This window comes from Amblyraja radiata, chromosome X (assembly GCF_010909765.2).
Source record: "Amblyraja radiata isolate CabotCenter1 chromosome X, sAmbRad1.1.pri, whole genome shotgun sequence".
Classification (NCBI taxonomy): Eukaryota; Metazoa; Chordata; class Chondrichthyes; order Rajiformes; family Rajidae; genus Amblyraja; species Amblyraja radiata.
In genome coordinates, this window is record NC_045999.1 from 1585538 (window position 1) to 1608400 (window position 22863).

The 22863-nt window shown below is 43.7% G+C and overlaps 1 protein-coding gene and 3 long non-coding RNA genes across 4 annotated transcripts in view; 3 read left to right on the top strand and 1 right to left on the bottom strand.

The window, feature by feature from the left end:
* The window catches only part of LOC116968265, a 33071-nt gene extending 30095 nt beyond the window's left edge, over positions 1-2976 (bottom strand). The window contains exon 1 of the long non-coding RNA XR_004410439.1: positions 2942-2976. This is a non-coding gene — a long non-coding RNA (uncharacterized LOC116968265). The remainder of the gene's footprint in view (positions 1-2941) is intronic.
* The window catches only part of LOC116968264 (mucin-2-like), a 77192-nt gene that overhangs the window by 39131 nt on the left and 15198 nt on the right, over positions 1-22863 (top strand). The window contains exons 20-23 of the mRNA XM_033014965.1: positions 3254-3379; positions 11891-12226; positions 20158-20299; positions 20522-20639. Of these exons, the coding sequence (XP_032870856.1) occupies positions 3254-3379; positions 11891-12226; positions 20158-20299; positions 20522-20639 (722 nt within the window). The remainder of the gene's footprint in view (positions 1-3253; positions 3380-11890; positions 12227-20157; positions 20300-20521; positions 20640-22863) is intronic.
* Positions 10299-11621, top strand: LOC116968268. The gene is made up of 3 exons (XR_004410442.1): positions 10299-10314; positions 11309-11386; positions 11555-11621. It is a non-coding gene; the product is annotated as an uncharacterized LOC116968268 (long non-coding RNA).
* Positions 18366-19573, top strand: LOC116968267. Its single transcript, XR_004410441.1, has 2 exons — positions 18366-18551; positions 19366-19573. It is a non-coding gene; the product is annotated as an uncharacterized LOC116968267 (long non-coding RNA).

Here is a 22863-nt window from a genome sequence, read left to right on the forward strand (position 1 = left end):
TCAGCCATGATCGCAATGAATGGCGGTGCTGGCTCGAATGGCCTCCTCTTGCACCTATTTTCTATGTTTCTATGTGTCCTGTGAACGTTTGGCTTAAGATGGTTCTGGATCTGGATTTAGAAACAAGGAACTGCAGATGCTGGTTAATACATAATAGCGTACAAAGTGCTGGAGTAACTCAACAGCATCTCTGGAGAACATGGATGGGTGATGTTTTGGGATGAGACCCTTCTACAGACTCTAAAGAAGGGTCTCGACCCAAAACATCACCCATCTTTTTCCTCCACTTTTACTCCAGCATTTTGTGTCTATCTTAGGGAAGGTTTAGAGGGATATGGGCCCAACGCAGGCAAATGTGACTAGCCTAATTGGCCATCTTGGTCAGCATGGGTGGGTTGGGCCGAAGGGCCTGTTTCTGTGCTGTATGTCTGTGGCCATCTATTACTAGTTCAATACTTGTTCCAAACTCCTGTCTAACCATCTGGGGTGACAGAGGAATTGAAGGAAATCCACACTAGGCAGGAAATGGTGTTGGATAGACTGATGGGACTGAAGGCTGATAAATCCCCAGGGCCTGATGGCCTGCATCCCAGGGTACTTAAGGAAGTGGCTCTAGAAATTGTGGATGCATTGGTGATAATTTTTCAATGTTCTATAGACTCAGGATCAGTTCCTGTGGATTGGAGGGTAGCTAGTGTTATCCCACTTTTTAAGAAAGGCGGGAGAGAGAAAACAGGGAATTATAGACCAGTTAGCCTGACATTGGTGGTGGGGAAGATGCTGGAGTCAATTATAAAAGATGAGATAGCCGAACATTTGGATAGCAGTAACAGGATCGGTCCAAATCAGCATGGATTTACGAAGGGGAAATCATGGTTGACTAATCTTCTGGAGTTTTTTGAAGATGTAACTAGGAAAATGGACAAGGGAGAGCCAGTGGATGTAGTGTACCTGGACTTTCAGAAAGCATTTGATAAGGTCCCACATAGGAGATTAGTGGGCAAAATTAGGGCACATGGTATTGGGGGTAGAGTGCTGACATGGATAGAAAATTGGTTGGCAGACAGGAAGCAAAGAGTAGGAGTGAACGGGTCCTTTTCAGAATGGCAGGCAGTGGCAAGTGGAGTGCCGCAAGGCTCGGTGTTGGGGCCGCAACTGTTTACCATATATATTAATGATTTGGAAGAGTGAATTAGTAGCAACACTAGCAAGTTTTGCAGATGACACAAAGCTGGGTGGTAGTGTGAACTGTGAAGAGGATGCTATGAGAATGCAGGGTGACTTGGACAAGTTGGGGGAGTGGGCAGATGCCTGGCAGATGAAGTTTAATGCGGATAAATTTGAGGTTATCCACTCTGGTAGCAAAAACAGGAAGGCAGATTACTATCTAAATGGCGTCAAGTTGGGAAAAGGGGAAGTACAATGGGATCTGGGGGTCCTTGTACCTCAGTCTATGTCATAGCTCTCAGAATGTGATATGAACTAAACTGGATATTATCAGGTGAATTTATCTCTTCTAGGAATGGATCCATTATCACAAATTGCACCCTAGAGTTTGTAAACACCACCACACCGCCCACTGAGTCCGAAGTGGTGAGACAATTGGTGAATAATTTAGACAACGGCACAGAGTTAGGAAACGTCACACTTTTTCCAACAACCATCCGTTCTGGTGGTAAGTGTTATAAATCATGCTGCAACTTTCACAACGCAAGAGCTACCTGATTGATTGTTGCAAAGACTGATGTATGTGGATAGGACAGGTGTGGAGGGATATGGACCAAACACAGGCAGGTGGGACTAGAGTAAATGGGGCATGTTGGCCGGTGTGGGCAAGTTGGGCCGAAGGGCCTGTTTCAACACTATCACTCTCTGACTAACTAGCAGGTTGAAGTTGGCTGATCAATGTTATTCATAATGGTGAAAGGGTCCGAAATAAAGATTCCATCGAGGAAATTTCTCCCACATTCCCCCTTAATGCTAATAATGTTCTCACCCTGTGAATGAATTAAAAATATCTTGCATTGTAATACGTTTAAGAAAGAACTGCAGATGCTGGTAAAATCAAAGGTAGACACAAAATGCTGGAGAAACTCAGCGGGTGAGGCAGTATCTGTGGAGAGAAGGAATTGGCAACGTTTCGGGTCGAGACCCTTCTATTTTTGATGTTCTGTTATAGTAAGTCACAGGGTGATGGAGAGATTTAGTGCAGCCCACAGGCCCTTCGGCCCACAGAGTCCATGCTGACCAGCGATCACCCGCTCACACTAGCTCTATGGAGAGAGAGGGAAAGCAAGGGGTACTTGAAGTTAGAGAAGTCAATGTTCATACATTTAGCTGCCCAAGCTAAATATGAGATGCTGTTCCTCCAATTTGCGCTCGGATGGAGGAGGCCCAGGACAGAAAGGCCAGTGTGGCAATGGGTGGGGGAGTTAAAATGCTTCGTCGAAATGGCGTCCAAAAGATAATTATCAGAATAATGAGCAAAATTAACATGACAAAATGGAGGGAATGTTGTCCATAGATTCCCTGGGGGATAGGAACACAGTGGGTCAGGCTCAGTAGTCGGAAGACATAATAATATATATATATGATATTAGAATATACATAAAAATATAATAATATTAAGCTGCTTTACTGGATATTTATTTATCTATTTTATCTTCTCCAGGTACCACTTTGAACGATTTGGAGTCTACAACTACAGGTGTAACTGAATCACCAACTACACCTGGACCAACAACTACAGGTGTAACTGAATCACCAACTACACCTGGACCAACAACTACAGGTGTAACTGAATCACCAACTACACCTGGACCAACAACTACAGGTGTAACTGAATCACCAACTACACCTGGACCAACAACTACAGGTGTAACTGAATCACCAACTACACCTGGACCAACAACTACAGGTGTAACTGAATCACCAACTACACCTGGACCAACAACTACAGGTACAACAGAATCACCAACTACACCTGAACTGCCAACTTCCAGTACGACTGAATCACCAACTACACCTGGACCAACAACTACAGGTGTAACTGAATCACCAACTACACCTGAAACAACAACCACAGGTACAACTACGTCACAAACTACACCTGGACCAACAACTACAGGTGTAACTGAATCACCAACTACACCTGGACCAACAACTACAGGTGTAACTGAATCACCAACTACACCTGGACCAACAACTACAGGTGTAACTGAATCACCAACTACACCTGGACCAACAACTACAGGTACAACTGAATCACCAACTACACCTGGACCAACAACTACAGGTACAACTGAATCACCAACTACACCTGGACCAACAACTACAGGTACAACTGAATCACCAACAACACCTGAATCAACAACCACAGGTACAACAGAATCACCAACTACACCTGAACTGCCAACTTCCAGTACGACTGAATCACCAACTACACCTGGACCAACAACTACAGGTGTAACTGAATCACCAACTACACCTGAAACAACAACCACAGGTACAACTACGTCACAAACTACACCTGGACCAACAACTACAGGTGTAACTGAATCACCAACTACACCTGAAACAACAACCACAGGTACAACTACGTCACAAACTACACCTGGACCAACAACTACAGGTGTAACTGAATCACCAACTACACCTGAAACAACAACCACAGGTACAACTACGTCACAAACTACACCTGGACCAACAACCACAGGTGTAACTGAATCACCAACTACACCTGGACCAACAACTACAGGTGTAACTGAATCACCAACTACACCTGGACCAACAACTACAGGTGTAACTGAATCACCAACTACACCTGGACCAACAACTACAGGTGTAACTGAATCACAAACTACACCTGGACCAACAACTACAGGTGTAACTGAATCACCAACTACACCTGAAACAACAACCACAGGTACAACTACGTCACAAACTACACCTGGACCAACAACCACAGGTGTAACTGAATCACCAACTACACCTGGACCAACAACTACAGGTGTAACTGAATCACCAACTACACCTGAATCAACAACCACAGGTACAACCGAATCACAAACTACACCTGGACCAACAACTACAGGTGTAACTGAATCACCAACTACACCTGAAACAACAACCACAGGTGTAACTGAATCACAAACTACACCTGGACCAACAACTACAGGTGTAACTGAATCACCAACTACACCTGGACCAACAACCTCCAGTACGACTGAATCAACTACAACCGCACAAACTCCGGGGGCATTTAATGTCCCGCTCTCTTTCAGTATTGATGGTGAATTTAATCCAAGATTAAGTAATCGAAATTCTACCGAATTCCGATCCTTGGCTATGGATATTATTAGAGGGGTAAGTTCCCTTATTCTCTGTTGATCTATTTATTAATCTCTCGTTGATCCTATTTCTTTTTATGAAATGATACGTTAGAACTGGTGATGGGGGATTTCAATATGCAGGTAGACTGGGAAAATCAGGTTGGTTCAGGACCCCAAGAAAGAGAGTTTGTAGAATGCCTCCGAGATGGATTCTTAGAGCAGCTTGTAATGGAGCCGACCAGAGAAAAGGCAATTCTAGATTTAGTGTTGTCCATTGAACCAGATTTGATAATAGAACTAGAGGTAAAGGAACCGCTTGGAGGTAGTGATCATAATATGATTAGTTTTAATCTGCAATTTGAGAAGGAGAAGGTTAAATCGGAAGTGTCAGTGATGCAGTTGAACAAAGGGGACTATGAAGGCATGAGAGAGGAGCTGGCCAATGTAGACTGGAAAGGGATCCTAGCAGGAATGACGGTGGAACAGGAACGGCAGGAATTTCTAGGCATAATCCGGAAGACGCAAGATCGTTTCATTCCAAAAAGGAAGAAAGATTCTAAGGGGAGTAGGAGGCAACCGTGGCTGACAAGTGAAGTTAGAGATAGAATAAAACTAAAAGAAAAGATGTCTAACACAGCAAAGAGTAGCCGGAAGCCAGAGGATTGGGAAACTTTCATAGGGCAACAGAAGGAAACAAAACGGGCAATACGGGCTGAAAAGATGAAGTACGAGTGGAAGCTGGCCAGGAATATAAAGAAGGACATTAAAAGCTGTTAAGAGAAAAAGAATAGCAGTCAAATGTGGGTCCCATGTAGGCTGACACGGGTGAAATTATTATGGGGAATAAGGAAATGGCAGAAGAGTTGAACAGGTACTTCGGATCTGTCTTCACTAAGGAAGACACATACAATCTCCCAGAAGTACTGGAGGACAGAGGATCTAAGGGGGTAGAGGAACTGAAAGAAATTTTCATTTGGCGTGAAATAGTATTGGGTAGGCTAATGGGACTGAAGGATGATAAATCCCCTGGGCCTGATTGTATGCATCCCAGGGTCCTCAGGGAGGTGGCTCTAGAAATAGTGGATGCATTGGTGATCATTTTCCAATGTTCAATAGATTCAGGATCAGTTCCTGTGGATTAGAGGATAGCTAATGTTATCCCACTTTTCAAGAACGGAGCAAGAGAGAAAACGGGGAATTACAGACTTCGGTGGGGGGAAAGATGCTGGAGTCAATTGTTAAATAGGTAATAATGGGGTATTTGGATAGCAGTAAAAGGATTAGTCCAAGTCGGCTAAGATTTATGAAAGGAAAATCATGCTTGACTAATCTTCTGGAATTTTTTGAGGATGTGACAAGTAAAATGGATGAAGGGGTGCCAGTGGATATGGTGTATCTAGACTTTCAGAAAGCTTTTGATAAGGTCCTGCACGGGAGACTGGTGACTAACATTAGAGCACATGGTATTGGGGGTAGGGTGTTGACATGGATAAAAAATTGGTTGGCAGACGGGAAGCAAGGAGTATGAGTGAACGGCTCCTTTTCAGAATGGCAGGCAGTGGCGAGTGGAGTGCCGCAAGGCTCGGTGTTGGGGCCGCAACTGTTTACCATATATATTAATTATTTGGAAGAGGGAATTAGGAGCAACACTAGCAAGTTTGCAGATGACAGAAATCTGGGTGTCAGTGTGAACTGTGAAGAGGATGTTAGGAGGTTGCAGGGTGACCTGGACAGGTTGAGTGAGTGGGCAGATGCGTGGCAGATGCAGTATAATATAGATAAATGTGAGGTTATCCACTTTGGCGGCAAAACCAAGGGGGCAGATTATTATCTCAATGGGGTTAGGTTAGGCAAGGGGGAGGTGCAGCAAGACCTGGGCGTCCTTGTACACCGGTCACTGAAAGTTGGCGTGCAGGCACAGGAGGCAGTGAAGAAAGCTAATGGAATGTTGGCCTTCATAACAAGAGGATTTCAGTATAGGAGTAAAGAGGTTCTTCTGCAGTTGTATAGGGCTCTGGTAAGACCACATGTGGACACAAATGGCCTACTCCTGCATCTATTTTCGATGTTTCTATGTAACTTTATTTATCCCAGGAGGTTAAATTGATCTGCCAACAGTTATAAAACCCACAAAATACATGAAACGTGAAATTAAAGTGATGAGTGGAAAGGATTGGGGAGGGGGGGGGGGGGGGGGAGGGGGGGGTGAATGGGAGTCAGTCTCAGTCTACCCCACGACAGAAGGGGGAGGAGTTGTACAGTTTGATAGCCAAAGGGAAGAAAGATCTCCTGTGGAGTTCTGTGCTGCATCTTGGTGAACCAGTCTGGTGCTGAAGGTGCTCCTCAGGTTGACCAGTGAGTCTTGGAGGGGGGTGGAGGGAGCTGTATCCCATCCAGAATGAGCTGGCAGAGGAGGTCGTTGACAGGTTTTGGAGCGTTCTTTTCCTTTTTAAGGAATACTGTCTAAGTTTTACAGTAGATGTTCTTAATGGCATGTTTTAATTTAGTGCTTTAAGTATAAGATTGGCACTTCAACAATAAAGTGCAGGATAACGTTACATCTCTGAATCGCTGAGGAGATTCGCTGAGTAGATTTTATTATCTTAAGCCACGTTGTCAGAGACAGAGCCATTTCAATCTTTCAAAAGAGAAATGCTCTGAAGACTCGGTGGTCAGAAGGCATGATGATATATAACATTATAAGATATTAGAATATTCACGGTCGAAGCAATGGAAGTGACGGGGAAGTCAAGTCACATGTCTCTTTAATTCTCCTCCCTGCTCCCAATCTGATTTGCTTGCCCTTTGACAAAAGTTCAGTTTATTGTCACGTGTACCGAGGTACAGTGAAAAGCTTTTATTGTGTGCTAACCAGTCAGCAGAAAGGCAATACATGATGGTCGGTGATATGGCCACTCAAAATGTTAGTGTGGTTAACATTTCATAGTTTTGCTGTTTATTTATTAAACGATTTCAAATTAATCTTCATATATGTATTTATTTTACAGCTTAATAGTGTGTTTAGAAGAACCCCAAATTTTAATGGAGCATCTGTCATTCGTTTCAGGTAAGAAATAAACAGTTTGTATCTCTTGACCGTGGGCAGTCAATTAACTTAATATAATTTAACCTCCTCCTAAAGGGGGCGCTAATAGAAAAAAATCTGGTCCACTGCATGGAACCGACTAATGACTGGAGTCCTGCCGTTAGAGCACAGAGGTTGATAAGAGAAAATATGCCCCAGAACAGAGTACAACATAGGAACAGGACTTTCAGTCTGAAGAAGGGTCTCGACCCGAAACGTCACCCATTCCTTCTCTCCAGAGATGCTGCCTGTCCCGCTGAGTTACTCCCGCTTTTTGTGTCTATCTTCGGTTTAACTTCCTTCCTACACACTAGAACAGGCCATTTTGCCCACTATGTTGTCCATCCTGGTATTCTGCTCTGGTATTTTATTTAATTCACATGTTTAATCGATAATGTTTTATTATTAATGTTTAATGATTTATGTGTCATTCCTAACTGTAACTGTATGTCACCAAGGCAAATTCCTTGTATGTGAATACTTCGCCAACAAACTTATTCATTCATTCATCCTAGTAAACCCAATTATCTCCACATGGTATCTATCCATCTATTCCCAGCCTGTACATGTCTCTGTCTTAATGCCTCTAACATTGCTGTCATATTTACTGTACTTCCACCACCGCCCATGTAGTATGTTCCAGGCACCCACCACTCTCTATGTAAAAATCCTGCTTTAAACTCCTCCACCCCCCCTTCTCATCTTAAAGCTCTGCCCTCTAGTATTTGTCATTACTGGGGGGAAATATATATTGTCGACCCTATCTACGCCTCTCAGAATTTTATAAACCTCTGTCAGATCTCCCCTCGGCCTCTGCTGCCCCACAGATAACAATCCAAGTGTGTCTAACCTCTTCTTATAGCTATTACTCCTTAATCCAGGCATTGTTCCATTTACAACCCAGCGGGATGAATATAGACAAAATGTGTAGGAAGGAGCTGGAGATACATAGACACAAGAAGCTGGAGTAACATGTTCCCAATGTTGGGCGAGTCCAGAACCAGGGGCCACAGTCTTAGAATAAAGGGGAGGTCATTTAAGACTGAGGTGAGAAAAAACTTTTTCACCCAGAGAGTTGTGAATTTATGGAATTCCCTGCCACAGAGGGCAGTGGAGGCCAAATCACTGGATGGATTTAAGAGAGAGGTAGATAGAGCTCTAGGGGCTAGTGGAGTCAAGGGATATGGGGAGAAGGCAGGCACGGGTTATTGGTAGGGGACGATCAGCCATGATCGCAATGAATGGCGGTGCTGGCTCGAATGGCCTCCTCTTGCACCTATTTTCTATGTTTCTATGTGTCCTTTGAACTTTTGGCTTAAGATGGTTCTGGATCTGGATTTAGAAACAAGGAACTGCAGATGCTGGTTAATACATAATAGCGTACAAAGTGCTGGAGTAACTCAACAGCATCTCTGGAGAACATGGATGGGTGATGTTTTGGGATGAGACCCTTCTACAGACTCTAAAGAAGGGTCTCGACCCAAAACATCACCCATCTTTTTCCTCCACTTTTACTCCAGCATTTTGTGTCTATCTTAGGGAAGGTTTAGAGGGATATGGGCCCAACGCAGGCAAATGTGACTAGCCTAATTGGCCATCTTGGTCAGCATGGGTGGGTTGGGCCGAAGGGCCTGTTTCTGTGCTGTATGTCTATGGTCATCTATTACTAGTTCAATACTTGTTCCAAACTCCTGTCTAACCATCTGGGGTGACAGAGGAATTGAAGGAAATCCACACTAGGCAGGAAATGGTGTTGGATAGACTGATGGGACTGAAGGCTGATAAATCCCCAGGGCCTGATGGCCTGCATCCCAGGGTACTTAAGGAAGTGGCTCTAGAAATTGTGGATGCATTGGTGATAATTTTTCAATGTTCTATAGACTCAGGATCAGTTCCTGTGGATTGGAGGGTAGCTAGTGTTATCCCACTTTTTAAGAAAGGCGGGAGAGAGAAAACAGGGAATTATAGACCAGTTAGCCTGACATTGGTGGTGGGGAAGATGCTGGAGTCAATTATAAAAGATGAGATAGCCGAACATTTGGATAGCAGTAACAGGATCGGTCCAAATCAGCATGGATTTACGAAGGGGAAATCATGGTTGACTAATCTTCTGGAGTTTTTTGAAGATGTAACTAGGAAAATGGACAAGGGAGAGCCAGTGGATGTAGTGTACCTGGACTTTCAGAAAGCATTTGATAAGGTCCCACATAGGAGATTAGTGGGCAAAATTAGGGCACATGGTATTGGGGGTAGAGTGCTGACATGGATAGAAAATTGGTTGGCAGACAGGAAGCAAAGAGTAGGAGTGAACGGGTCCTTTTCAGAATGGCAGGCAGTGGCAAGTGGAGTGCCGCAAGGCTCGGTGTTGGGGCCGCAACTGTTTACCATATATATTAATGATTTGGAAGAGTGAATTAGTAGCAACACTAGCAAGTTTTGCAGATGACACAAAGCTGGGTGGTAGTGTGAACTGTGAAGAGGATGCTATGAGAATGCAGGGTGACTTGGACAAGTTGGGGGAGTGGGCAGATGCCTGGCAGATGAAGTTTAATGCGGATAAATTTGAGGTTATCCACTCTGGTAGCAAAAAACAGGAAGGCAGATTACTATCTAAATGGCGTCAAGTTGGGAAAAGGGGAAGTACAATGGGATCTGGGGGTCCTTGTACCTCAGTCTATGTCATAGCTCTCAGAATGTGATATGAACTAAACTGGATATTATCAGGTGAATTTATCTCTTCTAGGAATGGATCCATTATCACAAATTGCACCCTAGAGTTTGTAAACACCACCACACCGCCCACTGAGTCCGAAGTGGTGAGACAATTGGTGAATAATTTAGACAACGGCACAGAGTTAGGAAACGTCACACTTTTTCCAACAACCATCCGTTCTGGTGGTAAGTGTTATAAATCATGCTGCAACTTTCACAACGCAAGAGCTACCTGATTGATTGTTGCAAAGACTGATGTATGTGGATAGGACAGGTGTGGAGGGATATGGACCAAACACAGGCAGGTGGGACTAGAGTAAATGGGGCATGTTGGCCGGTGTGGGCAAGTTGGGCCGAAGGGCCTGTTTCAACACTATCACTCTCTGACTAACTAGCAGGTTGAAGTTGGCTGATCAATGTTATTCATAATGGTGAAAGGGTCCGAAATAAAGATTCCATCGAGGAAATTTCTCCCACATTCCCCCTTAATGCTAATAATGTTCTCACCCTGTGAATGAATTAAAAATATCTTGCATTGTAATACGTTTAAGAAAGAACTGCAGATGCTGGTAAAATCAAAGGTAGACACAAAATGCTGGAGAAACTCAGCGGGTGAGGCAGTATCTGTGGAGAGAAGGAATTGGCAACGTTTCGGGTCGAGACCCTTCTATTTTTGATGTTCTGTTATAGTAAGTCACAGGGTGATGGAGAGATTTAGTGCAGCCCACAGGCCCTTCGGCCCACAGAGTCCATGCTGACCAGCGATCACCCGCTCACACTAGCTCTATGGAGAGAGAGGGAAAGCAAGGGGTACTTGAAGTTAGAGAAGTCAATGTTCATACATTTAGCTGCCCAAGCTAAATATGAGATGCTGTTCCTCCAATTTGCGCTCGGATGGAGGAGGCCCAGGACAGAAAGGCCAGTGTGGCAATGGGTGGGGGAGTTAAAATGCTTCGTCGAAATGGCGTCCAAAAGATAATTATCAGAATAATGAGCAAAATTAACATGACAAAATGGAGGGAATGTTGTCCATAGATTCCCTGGGGGATAGGAACACAGTGGGTCAGGCTCAGTAGTCGGAAGACATAATAATATATATATGATATTAGAATATACATAAAAATATAATAATATTAAGCTGCTTTACTGGATATTTATTTATCTATTTTATCTTCTCCAGGTACCACTTTGAACGATTTGGAGTCTACAACTACAGGTGTAACTGAATCACCAACTACACCTGGACCAACAACTACAGGTGTAACTGAATCACCAACTACACCTGGACCAACAACTACAGGTGTAACTGAATCACCAACTACACCTGGACCAACAACTACAGGTGTAACTGAATCACCAACTACACCTGGACCAACAACTACAGGTGTAACTGAATCACCAACTACACCTGGACCAACAACTACAGGTGTAACTGAATCACCAACTACACCTGGACCAACAACTACAGGTACAACAGAATCACCAACTACACCTGAACTGCCAACTTCCAGTACGACTGAATCACCAACTACACCTGGACCAACAACTACAGGTGTAACTGAATCACCAACTACACCTGAAACAACAACCACAGGTACAACTACGTCACAAACTACACCTGGACCAACAACTACAGGTGTAACTGAATCACCAACTACACCTGGACCAACAACTACAGGTGTAACTGAATCACCAACTACACCTGGACCAACAACTACAGGTGTAACTGAATCACCAACTACACCTGGACCAACAACTACAGGTACAACTGAATCACCAACTACACCTGGACCAACAACTACAGGTACAACTGAATCACCAACTACACCTGGACCAACAACTACAGGTACAACTGAATCACCAACAACACCTGAATCAACAACCACAGGTACAACAGAATCACCAACTACACCTGAACTGCCAACTTCCAGTACGACTGAATCACCAACTACACCTGGACCAACAACTACAGGTGTAACTGAATCACCAACTACACCTGAAACAACAACCACAGGTACAACTACGTCACAAACTACACCTGGACCAACAACCACAGGTGTAACTGAATCACCAACTACACCTGGACCAACAACTACAGGTGTAACTGAATCACCAACTACACCTGAATTAACAACCACAGGTACAACAGAATCACAAACTACACCTGGACCAACAACTACAGGTGTAACTGAATCACCAACTACACCTGAAACAACAACCACAGGTGTAACTGAATCACAAACTACACCTGGACCAACAACTACAGGTGTAACTGAATCACCAACTACACCTGGACCAACAACCTCCAGTACGACTGAATCAACTACAACCGCACAAACTCCGGGGGCATTTAATGTCCCGCTCTCTTTCAGTATTGATGGTGAATTTAATCCAAGATTAAGTAATCGAAATTCTACCGAATTCCGATCCTTGGCTATGGATATTATTAGAGGGGTAAGTTCCCTTATTCTCTGTTGATCTATTTATTAATCTCTCGTTGATCCTATTTCTTTTTATGAAATGATACGTTAGAACTGGTGATGGGGGATTTCAATATGCAGGTAGACTGGGAAAATCAGGTTGGTTCAGGACCCCAAGAAAGAGAGTTTGTAGAATGCCTCCGAGATGGATTCTTAGAGCAGCTTGTAATGGAGCCGACCAGAGAAAAGGCAATTCTAGATTTAGTGTTGTCCATTGAACCAGATTTGATAATAGAACTAGAGGTAAAGGAACCGCTTGGAGGTAGTGATCATAATATGATTAGTTTTAATCTGCAATTTGAGAAGGAGAAGGTTAAATCGGAAGTGTCAGTGATGCAGTTGAACAAAGGGGACTATGAAGGCATGAGAGAGGAGCTGGCCAATGTAGACTGGAAAGGGATCCTAGCAGGAATGACGGTGGAACAGGAACGGCAGGAATTTCTAGGCATAATCCGGAAGACGCAAGATCGTTTCATTCCAAAAAGGAAGAAAGATTCTAAGGGGAGTAGGAGGCAACCGTGGCTGACAAGTGAAGTTAGAGATAGAATAAAACTAAAAGAAAAGATGTCTAACACAGCAAAGAGTAGCCGGAAGCCAGAGGATTGGGAAACTTTCATAGGGCAACAGAAGGAAACAAAACGGGCAATACGGGCTGAAAAGATGAAGTACGAGTGGAAGCTGGCCAGGAATATAAAGAAGGACATTAAAAGCTGTTAAGAGAAAAAGAATAGCAGTCAAATGTGGGTCCCATGTAGGCTGACACGGGTGAAATTATTATGGGGAATAAGGAAATGGCAGAAGAGTTGAACAGGTACTTCGGATCTGTCTTCACTAAGGAAGACACATACAATCTCCCAGAAGTACTGGAGGACAGAGGATCTAAGGGGGTAGAGGAACTGAAAGAAATTTTCATTTGGCGTGAAATAGTATTGGGTAGGCTAATGGGACTGAAGGATGATAAATCCCCTGGGCCTGATTGTATGCATCCCAGGGTCCTCAGGGAGGTGGCTCTAGAAATAGTGGATGCATTGGTGATCATTTTCCAATGTTCAATAGATTCAGGATCAGTTCCTGTGGATTAGAGGATAGCTAATGTTATCCCACTTTTCAAGAACGGAGCAAGAGAGAAAACGGGGAATTACAGACCAGTTAGCCTGACTTCGGTGGGGGGAAAGATGCTGGAGTCAATTGTTAAATAGGTAATAATGGGGTATTTGGATAGCAGTAAAAGGATTAGTCCAAGTCGGCTAAGATTTATGAAAGGAAAATCATGCTTGACTAATCTTCTGGAATTTTTTGAGGATGTGACAAGTAAAATGGATGAAGGGGTGCCAGTGGATATGGTGTATCTAGACTTTCAGAAAGCTTTTGATAAGGTCCTGCACGGGAGACTGGTGACTAACATTAGAGCACATGGTATTGGGGGTAGGGTGTTGACATGGATAAAAAATTGGTTGGCAGACGGGAAGCAAGGAGTATGAGTGAACGGCTCCTTTTCAGAATGGCAGGCAGTGGCGAGTGGAGTGCCGCAAGGCTCGGTGTTGGGGCCGCAACTGTTTACCATATATATTAATTATTTGGAAGAGGGAATTAGGAGCAACACTAGCAAGTTTGTAGATGACAGAAATCTGGGTGTCAGTGTGAACTGTGAAGAGGATGTTAGGAGGTTGCAGGGTGACCTGGACAGGTTGAGTGAGTGGGCAGATGCGTGGCAGATGCAGTATAATATAGATAAATGTGAGGTTATCCACTTTGGCGGCAAAACCAAGGGGGCAGATTATTATCTCAATGGGGTTAGGTTAGGCAAGGGGGAGGTGCAGCAAGACCTGGGCGTCCTTGTACACCGGTCACTGAAAGTTGGCGTGCAGGCACAGGAGGCAGTGAAGAAAGCTAATGGAATGTTGGCCTTCATAACAAGAGGATTTCAGTATAGGAGTAAAGAGGTTCTTCTGCAGTTGTATAGGGCTCTGGTAAGACCACATGTGGACACAAATGGCCTACTCCTGCATCTATTTTCGATGTTTCTATGTAACTTTATTTATCCCAGGAGGTTAAATTGATCTGCCAACAGTTATAAAACCCACAAAATACATGAAACGTGAAATTAAAGTGATGAGTGGAAAGGATTGGGGATGGGGGAGGGGAGGGGGAAGGGGGGGTGAATGGGAGTCAGTCTCAGTCTACCCCACGACAGAAGGGGGAGGAGTTGTACAGTTTGATAGCCAAAGGGAAGAAAGATCTCCTGTGGAGTTCTGTGCTGCATCTTGGTGAACCAGTCTGGTGCTGAAGGTGCTCCTCAGGTTGACCAGTGAGTCTTGGAGGGGGGTGGAGGGAGCTGTATCCCATCCAGAATGAGCTGGCAGAGGAGGTCGTTGACAGGTTTTGGAGCGTTCTTTTCCTTTTTAAGGAATACTGTCTAAGTTTTACAGTAGATGTTCTTAATGGCATGTTTTAATTTAGTGCTTTAAGTATAAGATTGGCACTTCAACAATAAAGTGCAGGATAACGTTACATCTCTGAATCGCTGAGGAGATTCGCTGAGTAGATTTTATTATCTTAAGCCACGTTGTCAGAGACAGAGCCATTTCAATCTTTCAAAAGAGAAATGCTCTGAAGACTCGGTGGTCAGAAGGCATGATGATATATAACATTATAAGATATTAGAATATTCACGGTCGAAGCAATGGAAGTGACGGGGAAGTCAAGTCACATGTCTCTTTAATTCTCCTCCCTGCTCCCAATCTGATTTGCTTGCCCTTTGACAAAAGTTCAGTTTATTGTCACGTGTACCGAGGTACAGTGAAAAGCTTTTATTGTGTGCTAACCAGTCAGCAGAAAGGCAATACATGATGGTCGGTGATATGGCCACTCAAAATGTTAGTGTGGTTAACATTTCATAGTTTTGCTGTTTATTTATTAAACGATTTCAAATTAATCTTCATATATGTATTTATTTTACAGCTTAATAGTGTGTTTAGAAGAACCCCAAATTTTAATGGAGCATCTGTCATTCGTTTCAGGTAAGAAATAAACAGTTTGTATCTCTTGACCGTGGGCAGTCAATTAACTTAATATAATTTAACCTCCTCCTAAAGGGGGCGCTAATAGAAAAAAATCTGGTCCACTGCATGGAACCGACTAATGACTGGAGTCCTGCCGTTAGAGCACAGAGGTTGATAAGAGAAAATATGCCCCAGAACAGAGTACAACATAGGAACAGGACTTTCAGTCTGAAGAAGGGTCTCGACCCGAAACGTCACCCATTCCTTCTCTCCAGAGATGCTGCCTGTCCCGCTGAGTTACTCCCGCTTTTTGTGTCTATCTTCGGTTTAACTTCCTTCCTACACACTAGAACAGGCCATTTTGCCCACTATGTTGTCCATCCTGGTATTCTGCTCTGGTATTTTATTTAATTCACATGTTTAATCGATAATGTTTTATTATTAATGTTTAATGATTTATGTGTCATTCCTAACTGTAACTGTATGTCACCAAGGCAAATTCCTTGTATGTGAATACTTCGCCAATAAACTTATTCATTCATTCATCCTAGTAAACCCAATTATCTCCACATGGTATCTATCCATCTATTCCCAGCCTGTACATGTCTCTGTCTTAATGCCTCTAACATTGCTGTCGTATTTACTGTACTTCCACCACCACCCATGTGGTATGTTCCAGGCACCCACCACTCTCTATGTAAAAATCCTGCTTTAAACTCCTCCACCCCCCGTTCTCATCTTAAAGCTCTGCCCTCTAGTATTTGTCATTACTGGGGGGAAATATATATTGTCGACCCTATCTACGCCTCTCAGAATTTTATAAACCTCTGTCAGATCTCCCCTCGGCCTCTGCTGCCCCACAGATAACAATCCAAGTGTGTCTAACCTCTTCTTATAGCTATTACTCCTTAATCCAGGCATTGTTCCATTTACAACCCAGCGGGATGAATATAGACAAAATGTGTAGGAAGGAGCTGGAGATACATAGACACAAGAAGCTGGAGTAACATGTTCCCAATGTTGGGCGAGTCCAGAACCAGGGGCCACAGTCTTAGAATAAAGGGGAGGTCATTTAAGACTGAGGTGAGAAAAAACTTTTTCACCCAGAGAGTTGTGAATTTATGGAATTCCCTGCCACAGAGGGCAGTGGAGGCCAAATCACTGGATGGATTTAAGAGAGAGGTTGATAGAGCTCTAGGGGCGAGTGGAGTCAAGGGATATGGGGAGAAGGCAGGCACGGGTTATTGGTAGGGGACGATCAGCCATGATCGCAATGAATGGCGGTGCTGGCTCGAATGGCCGAATGGCCTTCTCTTGCACCTATTTTCTATGTTTCTATGTGTCCTTTGAACTTTTGGCTTAAGATGGTTCTGGATCTGGATTTAGAAACAAGGAACTGCAGATGCTGGTTAATACATAATAGCGTACAAAGTGCTGGAGTAACTCAACAGCATCTCTGGAGAACATGGATGGGTGATGTTTTGGGATGAGACCCTTCTACAGACTCTAAAGAAGGGTCTCGACCCAAAACATCACCCATCTTTTTTCTCCACTTTTACTCCAGCATTTTGTGTCTATCTTAGGGAAGGTTTAGAGGGATATGGGCCCAACGCAGGCAAATGTGACTAGCCTAATTGGCCATCTTGGTCAGCATGGGTGGGTTGGGCCGAAGGGCCTGTTTCTGTGCTGTATGTCTATGGTCATCTATTACTAGTTCAATACTTGTTCCAAACTCCTGTCTAACCATCTGGGGTGACAGAGGAATTGAAGGAAATCCACATTAGGCAGGAAATGGTGTTGGATAGACTGATGGGACTGAAGGCTGATAAATCCCCAGGGCCTGATGGCCTGCATCCCAGGGTACTTAAGGAAGTGGCTCTAGAAATTGTGGATGCATTGATGATAATTTTTCAATGTTCTATAGACTCAGGATCAGTTCCTGTGGATTGGAGGGTAGCTAGTGTTATCCCACTTTTTAAGAAAGGCGGGAGAGAGAAAACAGGGAATTATAGACCAGTTAGCCTGACATTGGTGGTGGGGAAGATGCTGGAGTCAATTATAAAAGATGAGATAGCCGAACATTTGGATAGCAGTAACAGGATCGGTCCGAATCAGCATGGATTTACGAAGGGGAAATCATGGTTGACTAATCTTCTGGAATTTTTTGAAGATGTAACTAGGAAAATGGACAAGGGAGAGCCAATGGATGTAGTGTACCTGGACTTTCAGAAAGCATTTGATAAGGTCCCACATAGGAGATTAGTGGGCAAAATTAGGGCACATGGTATTGGGGGTAGAGTGCTGACATGGATAGAAAATTGGTTGGCAGACAGGAAGCAAAGAGTAGGAGTGAACGGGTCCTTTTCAGAATGGCAGGCAGTGGCGAGTGGAGTGCCGCAAGGCTCGGTGTTGGGGCCGCAACTGTTTACCATATATATTAATGATTTGGAAGAGTGAATTAGTAGCAACACTAGCAAGTTTTGCAGATGACACAAAGCTGGGTGGCAGTGTGAACTGTGAAGAGGATGCTATGAGAATGCAGGGTGACTTGGACAAGTTGGGGGAGTGGGCAGATGCCTGGCAGATGAAGTTTAATGCGGATAAATTTGAGGTTATCCACTCTGGTAGCAAAAACAGGAAGGCAGATTACTATCTAAATGGCGTCAAGTTGGGAAAAGGGGAAGTACAACGGGATCTGGGGGTCCTTGTACCTCAGTCTATGTCATTGCTCTCAGAATGTGATATGAACTAAACTGGATATTATCAGGTGAATTTATCTCTTCTAGGAATGGATCCATTATCACAAATTGCACCCTACAGTACGAAAACACCACCACACCGCTCACTGAGTCCGCGGTGGTGATCCTATTGGCGAATAATTTAGAAAACGGCACAGAGTTAGGAAACGTCACACTTATTCGATCGTCCATCCGTTCTGGTGGTAAGTGTTATAAATCATGCTGCAACTTTCACAACGCAAGAGCTACCTGATTGATTGTTGCAAAGACTGATGCACGTGGATAGGACAGGTGCGTAGGGATATGGACCAAACACAGGCAGGTGGGACTAGAGTAAATGGGGCATGTTGGCTGGTGTGGGCAAGTTGGGCCGAAGGGCCTGTTTCAACACTGTATCACTCTCTGACTAACTAGCAGGTTGAAGTTGGCTGATCAATGTTATTCATAATGGTGAAAGGGTCCGAAATAAAGATTCCATCGAGGAAATTTCTCCCACATTCCCCCTTAATGCTAATAATGTTCTCACCCTGTGAATGAATTAAAAATATCTTGCATTGGACTACGTTTAAGAAAGAACTGCAGATGCTGGTAAAATCAAAGGTAGACACAAAATGCTGGAGAAACCCAGCGGGTGAGGCAGCATCTGTGGAGAGAAGGAATTGGCAACGTTTCGGGTCGAGACCCTTCTATTTTTGATGTTCTGTTATAGTAAGTCACAGGGTGATGGAGAGATTTAGTGCAGCCCACAGGCCCTTCGGCCCACAGAGTCCATACTGACCAGGGAGTTAAAGTGCTTCGTCGAAATGGCGTCCAAAAGATAAGTATCAGAATAATGAGCAAAATTAACATGACAAAATGGAGGGAATGTTGTCCATAGATTTCCTAGGGGATAGGAACACAGTGGGTCAGGCTCAGTAGTCGGAAAGGCATAATTATATATATATATGATATTAGAATATACATAAAAATATAATAATATTAAGCTGCTTTACTAGATATTTATTTTATCTTCTCCAGGTACCACTTTGAACAATTTGGAGTCTACAACTACAGGTGTAACTGAATCACCAACAACTGCTGGGCCAACAACTACAGGTACAACTACGTCACAAAATACACCTGGACCAACAACTACAGATGTAACTGAATCACCAACTACACCTGGACCAACAACTACAGGTGTAACTGAATCACCAACTACACCTGGACCAACAACTACAGGTACGACTGAATCACCAACTACACCTGGACCAACAACCACAGGTGTAACTGAATCACCAACTACACCTGGACCAACAACTACAGGTGTAACTGAATCACCAACTACACCTGGACCAACAACTACAGGTACGACTGAATCACCAACTACACCTGGACCAACAACCACAGGTGTAACTGAATCACCAACTACACCTGGACCAACAACTACAGGTGTAACTGAATCACCAACTACACCTGGACCAACAACTACAGGTGTAACTGAATCACCAACTACACCTGGACCAACAACTACAGGTACGACTGAATCACCAACTACACCTGGACCAACAACTACAGGTGTAACTGAATCACCAACTACACCTGGACCATCAGCTGCAGGTGTAACTGAATCACCAACTACACCTGGACCAACAACTACAGGTACGACTGAATCACCAACTACACCTGGACCAACAACTACAGGTGTAACTGAATCACCAACTACACCTGGACCAACAACTACAGGTACGACTGAATCACCAACTACACCTGGACCAACAACCACAGGTGTAACTGAATCACCAACTACACCTGGACCAACAACTACAGGTGTAACTGAATCACCAACTACACCTGGACCAACAACTACAGGTACGACTGAATCACCAACTACACCTGGACCAACAACTACAGGTACAACTGAATCACCAACTACACCTGGACCAACAACTACAGGTGTAACTGAATCACCAACTACACCTGGACCAACAACTACAGGTGTAACTGAATCACCAACTACACCTGGACCAACAACTACAGGTGTAACTGAATCACCAACTACACCTGAAACAACAACTACAAGTGTAACTGAATCACCAACTACACCTGGACCAACAACTACAGGTGTAACTGAATCACCAACTACACCTGGACCAATAACCTCCAGTACGACTGAATCAACTACAACCGCACAAACTCCGGGTGGAAATAATGTCCCGCTCTCTTTCAGCACTGTTGGTAATTTTACAGCAAGTTTAAGAAATCGAAGTTCTCGCGAATTCCGATCCTTGTCTTCCGATATTATTAGAGGGGTAAGTTCCCTTATTCTCTGTTGATCTATTTATTAATCTCTCGTTGATCCTATTTCTTTTTATGAAATGATACGTTAGAACTGGTGATGGGGGATTTCAATATGCAGGTAGACTGGGAAAATCAGGTTGGTTCAGGACCCCAAGAAAGAGAGTTTGTAGAATGCCTCCGAGATGGATTCTTAGAGCAGCTTGTAATGGAGCCGACCAGAGAAAAGGCAATTCTAGATTTAGTGTTGTCCATTGAACCAGATTTGATAATAGAACTAGAGGCAAAGGAACCGTTTGGAGGTAGTGATCATAATATGATTAGTTTTAATCTGCAATTTGAGAAGGAGAAGGTTAAATCGGAAGTGTCAGTGATGCAGTTGAACAAAGGGGACTATGAAGGCATGAGAGAGGAGCTGGCCAAGGTAGACTGGAAAGGGATCCTAGCAGGAATGACGGTGGAACAGCAATGGCAGGAATTTCTGGACATAATCTGGAAGACGCAGGATCGTTTCATTCCAAAAAGGAAGAAAGATTCTAAGGGGAGTAGGAGGCAACCGTGGCTGACAAGTGAAGTTAGAGATAGAATAAAACTAAAAGAAAAGATGTATAACACAGCAAAGAGTAGCCGGAAGCCAGAGGATTGGGAAACTTTCATAGGGCAACAGAAGGAAACAAAACGGGCAATACGGGCTGAAAAGATGAAGTACGAGGGGAAGCTGGCCAGGAATATAAAGAAGGACAGTAAAAGCTTCTTTAGATATGTTATGAGAAAAAGAATAGCAGTCAAATGTGGGTCCCATGTAGGCTGACACGGGTGAAATTATTATGGGGAACAAGGAAATGGCAGAAGAGTTCACTAAGGAAGACACAAACAATCTCCCAGAAGTACTGGAGGACAGAGGATCTAAGGGAGTAGAGGAACTGAAATAAATTTTCATTAGGCGTGAAATAGTATTGTGTAGGCTAATGGGACTGAAGGATGATAAATCCCCTGGGCCTGATGGTCTGCATCCCAGGGTCCTCAGGGATGTGGCTCTAGAAATAGTGGATGCATTGGTGATCATTTTCCAATGTTCAATAGATTCAGGATCATTTCTTGTGGATTAGAGGATAGCTAATGTTATCCCACTTTTCAAGAATGGAGGGAGAGAGAAAACAGGGAATTACAGACCAGTTAGCCTGACTTCGGTGGGGGGAAAGATGCTGGAGTCAATTGTTAAAGAGGTAATAATGGGGTATTTGGATAGCAGTAAAAGGATTAGTCCAAGTCAGCATGGATTTATGAAAGGAAAATCATGCTTGACTAATCTTCTAGAATTTTTTGAGGATGTGACAAGTAAAATGGATGAAGGAGAGATAGTGGATATGGTGTATCTAGACTGGCGAGTGGAATGCCGCAAGGCTCAGTGTTGGGGCCGCAACTGTTTATCATATATATTAATGATTTGGAAGAGGGAATTAGGAAGTTTGAGGATGACACAAAGCTGGGTGGCAATGTGAACTGTGAAGAGGATGTTAGGAGGTTGCAGGGTGACCTGGACAGGTTGAGTGAGTGGGCAGATGCGTGGCAGATGCAGTATAATATAAATAAATGTGAGGTTATCCACTTTGGCGGCAAAACCAAGGGGGCAGATTATTATCTCAATGGGGTTAGGTTAGGTAAGGGGGAGGTGCAGCGAGACCTGGGTGGGAGTCAGTCTCGGTCTACCCCATGATAGAAGGGGGAGGAGTTGTACAGTTTGATAGCCAAAGGGAAGAAAGATCTCCTGTGGAGTTCTGTGCTGCATCTTGGTGGAACCAGTCTGGTGCTGAAGGTGCTCCTCAGGTTGACCAGTGAGTCTTGGAGGGGGGTGGAGGGAGCTGTATCCCATCCAGAATGCGCTGGCAGAGGAGGTCGTTGACAGGTTTTGGAGCGTTCTTTTCCTTTTTAAGGAATACTGTCTAAGTTTTACAGTAGATGTTCTTAATGGCATGTTTTAATTTAGTGCTTTAAGTATAAGATTGGCACTTCAACAATAAAATGCAGGATAACATTAATAATAATAATAATAATAATAATACATTTTATTTATGGGCGCCTTTCAAGAGTCTCAAGGACACCTTACAAAAATTTAGCAGGTAGCGGATAAACATGTAAGGGGAATGAAATAAATAGTAGAGACATGACTAGTACACAAATTAAAGACATTACATCTCTGAATCGCTGAGGAGATTCGCTGAGTAGATTTTATTAACT